The 7,916-nt window shown below is 44.5% G+C and overlaps 1 protein-coding gene across 1 annotated transcript; it reads left to right on the forward strand.

Annotated features, from left to right (window-relative positions):
- Positions 1-501: 501 nt before the first annotated feature.
- Positions 502-6,858, forward strand: NPY2R (neuropeptide Y receptor Y2). The gene is made up of 2 exons (XM_057419155.1): positions 502-592; positions 3,565-6,858. Exon 2 carries the CDS (start codon positions 3,601-3,603, stop codon positions 4,756-4,758), a length of 1,158 nt encoding a protein of 385 aa, XP_057275138.1. The 5' UTR covers positions 502-592; positions 3,565-3,600; the 3' UTR covers positions 4,759-6,858.
- The last annotated feature ends 1,058 nt before the right edge of the window (positions 6,859-7,916 follow it).

The following is a 7,916-nucleotide window of genomic DNA, read 5'->3' on the forward strand; positions in this document are numbered from 1 at the left end:
CATGTTAAGCTAGAAAGAGTGTGTGGAGTAGCATACAACAGCAACACCTCCGAGACGTGTGAAGTGCCACTGTTGACTACTTGTAAGAGAAGGAAAGGGAAGAACTGCAGGCTGTTGCGGTTGTATTATCCATGTGCTCTAATTACTAAAATTCACGTCACGCGTTTTTGCCTGCTGGCAGACCAAAAACTAAATCCTACAGTTTAAACTGGCTCGGGAAATGAAATAAGCAGGGCTAGCAGAATTACAGCTCCTGGCTCTTTTATTTAGTCATCAGAGGGGTCTATTTCGCAACCAGCGAGGAGCATCCTCAGCTCTACAGCCGCTGCCTCCTGAGCCGACGCATCACCACAGCGCGCCCCGGAGCCCTCTTCCACGCTCCCGGAGCCCAGCGGGCGGAGCCGCGTCCCGCACGCCCAACCCGCCCCGACGGCTGCGGCGCCGGCCCCGCCGCCGAGCCCGAGCCTGAGCCCTTCCCCGGGCGGCAGCATCGGGCCGCCCCGTCCCGCCCTGCTGCCACGCGGGGGCCGCCGCCGCTTCCAAACTTTCGACGGGCCGCTGCCCCATCGACAGGGAGGAGAGAGCCGCCCCGGTGAGTGTGCGAGGAGCAACGGGGATGTGGAGGGACCCGTGCCAAGCTCTGTACTGGGAGGCGGGAGCAGCCGCCCCACGGCGGGGAGACGGGGGTCCGCTCCCTGCCCTGGGAGACCGGCTCCTGTGGGAATGTCGGCGGTAGCCACGCTCGCTCGCCTCCCCGGGGAGGGACGGAGATAAGTATAGGAAGCGGGGCACCGGCAGCGCGGCGAGCACGGGGCTCGGAGGGGTCCCCGCAGCGCCCGGCGGGCGGTGAGGAGGTGGAGGTGGAGGTGGTGGTGGTGGTGGTGGTGGGGAGGGGGTCGTGACTTCCCCTGGGCTGCGGCGGCACCCGGGAGGCACGCCTGCCGCCAGCTTCGCCTCGGGCAACCCCAATCCCATCCTCAGCACTGCGGTCCTGATGGGAATGCTGCTTGCTAATGTAATCACGTATTTCGCCCTTTTTGCTTACTTGCTCTCAGAACCGATGTAAATCCTCTAGGGGCCTTCCTCTGCCGAAAGTTAGATGCAATTTGATGCCTGCCCCTGAGGACCTCACTGTTGGGGGAAAATAAAATTTGGACACCCCCCCCCCTAGTGTTGTGTAGTAGGCAAGGTGTGCAAATAAATGCTATCAGCTGGAGGGTTTATCCTTAAGAAGAACATAAACGGTCCTGTCAAACATCCCTGAGGTATAAAATGCCACTTCAGTTTTCCCTCCATGCTGTGAAAGCCGATGATTCTTTTCCCACTTAACTGGCCCTCCGACAATGTCAAACTTGTCCAATTTATTTAATCACTTACTGACATGCCAGCTTGAAACCCTGGTCATCCTTCCTCACTTTTGTCTTATTGACAAGACCAAACCCTTTCATCAGCCCAAACAGGGCAGTAACAAATAAAATGAAAGTGGCAGAACAAAAGGAGACTTTGCTTAAAAGAAGAGGTTGGAAGTAGGAATCAATACAGAGGGACTAGAGGAACAGGTGAAAATATTTTGGGGAAGGAAGGAATGCTACATCCTGTGGCTGAGCTACATCCTCCTGTCTGCATTTATGTCAAAGAAGGAAAAAACTCATGAAATTTGCATTCCCTCTCACCCTTCTACTACAGTGTGTAAATATGACCTGCTCTAATTTTGCGTTGAAAATACTATGAGATTTTGGAGTACCTGTCAGCCCTGGGACCTCACCAGCTCTCTATTCTAGTAATATGTGCAAGCAGAATTCTTGGGTGTAGGTCCAGGTGGAAGGTAAAAGCTCAGCGGAGTTCTGAACTTCTGTGTAGCCTTGGCTGTGCAAATTGTGGTGGCTCTCGTACATTTGTAACCAGATGGACTAAAGGTATATTGGTGAGGAATTCCTCGCTGCCACCCGTGTTTAGGCTTGTAGTTAATAGCTGATTATATTCCTAAAATCTGCAAGGTAAGCTTGTCTGAGCAGCTGGTACATCTCAGCTATGTATCTTGCAGTGTTTCGCATCTCAGGCTTACACTATTAATTGTACAGTAAATGTAGACTAAACAGTATAGCATAATTCTGACCAGTTTACCTGAGAAAAAAATACCTTTCAGTTCATGCAGTCAATCTGTTGCTTTTGCAAAAAGAGCTTCCACTGAGAAATTATTTGGGATATTGTCCGAGGTGGAAGCAAACACAAAGGGCTCAGTCACCTGCTGGCAGACAACCTTCATTCCTCAGTTAGGAAATCACACCTAAGGATGTCACTCATTGATAATTAATGGGGACAGAGGTAGGGATAAAAATCTACAATGAAGTGGATCTGATTAATAAAAGAAAAAAACAAAAAGGCCACATGAAACCAAAGGCATTAATAGCTAGACTGTCTCTTTAGGCAGACCTGAATTTGCCATGCATTAAGCTCTGTGCAACACCTCATTGCAAGAGGGTGACATTTCTTTTCTACTCTTTCTTTCATTAGAGAATGTATGAATGGGGAAGCAGAGTTAGTAACTCAGGCTTGGCTTTTCCCTCAGTGGCAAGCAGTGGTGTTTTCTTGGTAAGCCCACTGGGCACTGGCAAATTCTTGATCATTTCTCAGGTCAAGGCAAGGAGTCTAAGTCAGCAATTAACTATAAAACATCCATATGTCCATTCACGCCTGCTGAAGTCTTAGGGCAGCATAGAAGTTGGTTCAGCCTGTGTAGGGAACGCAACAAAATGTGATTGTGATGCCAGTTGTGAAATTATTACTGACAGCAGCAGGGGAATGATTTGCTCTTCTTTATGACTGCAGTCAGAAAAGAAGCCTCGATTGGCAGCCTCCAAGGAGCTGTGTTTTCTTAAACATTACACAGATAGGAAATATTATGTATAACCGAGTTTTAATTGTTTCTCAAGTTAATTTCAGCATGAATAGGTTACACAATCATTTCAGAGAGATGCTATTATTTCACTTCTTTTAAGGTGGTATTTTTGCTTGCCTTGTGGCACAAACTTTTCTAAAAGAAAGTTTCTTAAAGAAAGATCTCAATAATTAGTTCTCTGGTATTAAGGAGGGGCACAAACCTGTAAGAATTTAGTAACTATTTAAAGAAAATACTTTCCATTAAAGAAAAGCTGGAAGATTATGATACTAATAACTGGATGGTGCCATTCTATGTAGAATTCCCACAGGTATTAATGGAAGTTTTGTGCTAAATCAGCAGTAGTTTAGGTAGTGGATTGTAAAAAAAGGATATGCTGCCCAACAGGATCTTAATCCTTCTGCATTTACTTAGGCAAACTTTGTCTTTGACATGCTTTTGAAATCTGTCCCAATTTCCAGCAGGAGTCATGTCTGAATAATATTACAGGATCAGGCTTCAAATGTAAGGGCAACAGAATTTAAATATATTAATACAGATCTCTTAATCCTGCGCTGTAGAATGCTGGTTAGAGGAGGAAAGAGCTGGAGCTTTACCTTGTTACTTCTTGTCTTAGCCACCGCAGACTGATTTCCCCACATGTTCTTGTACTTTTCTATTGTCAGGGACAGGTCTGTTGCTTAGACCAGTCTGCTGCAAGGATGGGGCCCCTGGAAGCAATAGGTGAAGAAAACCAGACGAATGAAATGAAAATGGAGCTGTTCACCAAGCTGTACTTGCCGAGATACACCACACCACTCAATGAATTGGCTCTGGACCCTAAACCAGAGCTGAAGGACAGCACAACACTAGTTGAAGTGCAGATAATCCTCATCTTTGCTTACTGTTCCATCATCCTTCTGGGGGTAATTGGAAACTCCCTCGTGATCCATGTGATCATCAAGTTCAAAAGCATGCGCACGGTTACTAACTTCTTCATTGCCAACCTGGCTGTGGCTGACCTGCTGGTGAATACATTGTGCCTGCCCTTTACTTTGGTTTACACGCTGTTGGGTGAATGGAAACTGGGCCCAGTCTTGTGCCACCTCGTGCCATATGCTCAGGCTCTTGCTGTGCATGTGTCTACTGTTACTTTGACTGTGATAGCTTTGGATCGGCACCGCTGCATCGTCTATCACTTGGAAAGCAAAATCTCTAAGCGGATCAGCTTCCTAATTATAGGAGTTGCCTGGGCAGTCAGTGCCCTGTTGGCAAGTCCCCTGGCCATCTTCCGTGAGTACTCATTGATTGAGATCATTCCTGACTTCAAGATTGTGGTCTGCTCTGAGAAGTGGCCAGGAGAGGGGCAGCTCAACTACGGCACCATCTACAGCATCTCCATGCTCCTGATCCAGTACGTGCTGCCGCTGGCAGTCATCTCCTATGCCTACACCCGTATTTGGACCAAGCTGAGGAACCATGTGAGTCCTGGGGCAGCGAATGACCACTACCACCAGCGACGGCAGAAAACCACCAAGATGCTGGTGTGCGTGGTTGTGGTGTTTGCTGTCTGCTGGCTGCCGTTTCACACCTTCCAGCTAGTCAGTGACATTGACAGTCAGGTGTTAGACCTGAAAGAATACAAACTGATCTACACAGTGTTTCACGTGATTGCCATGTGCTCGACATTTGCTAATCCCCTTCTCTATGGCTGGATGAATAACAACTACAGGACGGCCTTCCTCACGGCCTTCCAGTGCGAGCAGCGGCTGGACTCCATCCACCCAGAAGTATCGGCAGCTTTCAAAGCCAGAAAGAAACTAGAAGCAAAGAGGATTCAATTCCCTGGAGACTCTTTCACACAACCTACCAATGTCTAAGGTGTCTGACTTTAAAGAAGAAATGAATATGTTGTGGACAAAGGGATGAATCCATTTTGACACATGCATTTTAATGCATACTTTTATTCATAAATGGTGAAAAAGTAGCAGGAAAGTAAAGGCAGGTGATATGATTTGAGGGGTGTCAATCAGCATGAAGAGTTTGGAACTATGCAATTACAAGGAAATAAAAGGAAGAGACTTTGTTTATGGTTGCCTCTAACAGTCTTAGAGAGATTCCCATGCCTCCCAATCCTTTTAGCAAGTCTGAATGACAAAGGCAAGGTTTGCTGGTTTGACTCTATGAAGGCAAATTGCTGATTTATAACACAGGAATACTGATTGTGGAAGCAGGTAATTTTTATATTGGATATGGAGGCTGGGGAGAACAGAAGCCTGCCAAGAGAATGAAGCCTGTCTGGGGGCATTGGTCCATGCTGGCTAAAGCTCAGACTTTTCAGACCCCTTCCCGTCTGCAGGCATCTTTTGCAAAGGTAGGGAATTATGAGGAGAAATGTCACTGTTTTTTGACTTGTACTGAAGTAATTCAAACCAGAGCATTTGAAATAGATTACAGACAAAGAGAGAAAAGAGTTAAAAAACCCACAAAACCAAGCAAACACCCAAACAACAGATTAAATGTGAAGAAAGGTCAAGTTCCTACCTAAAATGAAATGTGGTTTTTGGCCAATCAAATGGGGGTAAAAAGTCATTCCTTAAGAACTGGCTGTAGCTATGCTGCTGAGAAAATCACAAGTCTGTGACCTGATCAGTGATTCCCTGCAGATCCCTATCTTTCATTCTGTGCTAGGCACAGCTCAAATGGAACGCTTTAAAGTGGTATTTGGGGGCAGGGGATGTAGTCTCAGGTCTTCTGTGAGCACTTCATAAACTGCCAATATTTTCATTTTCAAGACCTGCTTAAATGTCTATGGTGTTATTAACTCCACAGGCTTTGAATTGTTGCTGCTTTCTCCCTGCATAATAAAATAGCAGATAATTTTGATCCTCTGGAAAGGCTGCTTGATGGTAAAGTGCTTTTCGGTATTGTGATTTTATGTCATACACTCGTCTTGGGGCTTTTTCCATCTTTAGCCTTTGTATAATTAAGAACATCTGAATGACTGTAATCAAATAAAAGTATGCTAGGTTTATGTGATAACTTATCAGTTATTCTGCATGCTGTAGTTAATAGAGTTCCTTTTTTGCTCAGGTATAAAATTTTAATCTGTTTACTGTATTGTACACAGCAATGTTCAACTCTTCTGTGTCTTTGCTTAGCCTCCTTGAACCCATTAATTTCAACCCATGTTTATCCCAAGTTGCCCCATGGCTTATCTATAATAAAAATAAGCGTGATACTTTCACTTAGTGTTTCTTTCCAGTTACATTTCGGCTGCCTCGTCTTTTTTTTTCCTCAGTTTGTTGTTCCTGAATTCATTGTGTTCTCTCTTACAAATTAAAACCCAACGAAACTCCATTACTGAAGTGTTAGCAATGAAATGGATGGTATCAGATCTTTATCAAGTGGAAGAATTTATCTTTATATATGCAGTATTTGGCACCATCCACTAAATATCCACGAAATCATTTGGACTTTGGTTTTCATGAACAGAAAGGGAGGTCTAGAGAATTAGCAAGTGTTTACTCAAGCAGGAAAAAGTATCCATCATTCTTAAACAGTTTTACAAAAATAGATTAATTCTGAACCATGTTGAGAATATATTGTCCACAAGTTATTTTTATCTCAGTATTAATAATATCCAAAATGTAAGCTCAAAACTCTTATGGGTGAGGAAGGATTATAGAAGTGTGCAATTATTATGGACATCAATCGTATGTATCAGTTACAGTTGACTCTGAATCCTTCATCAAAAGTATTATTTCCACAAATATCTTCCTTTATTTAAAAAGCAGATGGTTTAAAAGTTCTGTTTCAACACTTTAAAGCCTGTTAAAGTGTGGTATATAGACAGTTTTGAAGTAACCATGACCGTGTGTGCTGAAGCTACAATTTGTGGGCTGATAACTCAATAATTTTAAGTCTGCTTTACATCATCCTGCATAGAAGTGATTAATTAAAAATCATCTTTCAGTCTATTTCACGGTATCTTTATTTTACTGCTTCCTGAGCTTTCTTTGCAGCCATCACATTAAGCCAAAGTTGGTGTGCTAATTTATTGCATTGCTTTCCAGTCTGCCATGTGGAGGTGGTGCCTGGGTCAGTGCCTGCTTCAGGGTCACAGACCTCTGCACAGTGTTCCACTGCAGGATGTGGATTTTCCCATGGCTGCTTGAAGATGGAATGTGGAAGAGCCAGCATGCACAACCCATCACATAGCTTAGTCGCTCTTTGGGACATGGCTCCTGCCCAAACACAGCTATGCAGTTCAGTACCCCTTCAAGTTGTAGGAAAATTAAGCATTTTCTTACCAAAAGGAGTAAGGTAGCAACATCTATCAGAATTGCCCCAAATCCCAGCTGTCAGAAGGGCCTGGAAACTTACGGTTTGTCCCTGTTTCCCACTAAGGAAAGTGAACCTGTAAGCAGGCTCTAACCACTGGACTGAGGAGTCTGCAGGGGAGCCTCTGCTTGGCCTGAAATAGGAACTAGAATCCAGGTCTCTCTATTCACCTGTTAGTGCTTTAATTAGTCTTTTTAAAAAGCATTATATTATTTTCCCATTGAGCAGGTAAAAGTTTTATACAAAGCCAAAGAACACCAGCAGCAACACTCATTGAAGAATTTGCAAGTAGGCAGCAGGGCACCCAAAATGAAATGTCACTGCTGATTCAGGGCAAGAATTTGAATCAAAATGCCTCGGTTCTCAGGAGAGTGACCTAGCCAGCACACTGCAGCCTCCTCTGAGGTAGCAACATATGTCTTCTTAGAGCTGTTCTATTGTATATAAAATAATTAAACATTGAATACAATTATTTCATGAGCAGATCATTATGACCTTTGCATGGTGCTCGGGTTCTGGGCCAAGGATGTCAAAATCGATAAAGACAGAATTTAAATTAGGCCCCCTGCCACTTTCTTTATGAGTACTTCTGCTGTGAAGATACTGCAGTACAGGCAGAAGGCGAGCAAAGGCAGTAGCACTGTGTTGATCTCTGGGTGGGTCGTACATTTGGCTCTCATTTGGTGCTGGTTTA

The sequence above is a fragment of the Pezoporus wallicus genome, unplaced genomic scaffold (genome assembly GCF_028554395.1).
Source record: "Pezoporus wallicus isolate ANWC-B61680 ecotype Strahan unplaced genomic scaffold, APGP_CSIRO_Pwel_v1 contig_2384, whole genome shotgun sequence".
NCBI classification, from domain to species: domain Eukaryota; kingdom Metazoa; phylum Chordata; class Aves; order Psittaciformes; family Psittacidae; genus Pezoporus; species Pezoporus wallicus.

Coding starts and splice junctions, on each gene's coding strand:
- NPY2R (XM_057419155.1), top strand. CDS start 3,601: ATGGGGCCCCTGGAAGCAATAGGTGAAGAAAACCAGACGAATGAAATG.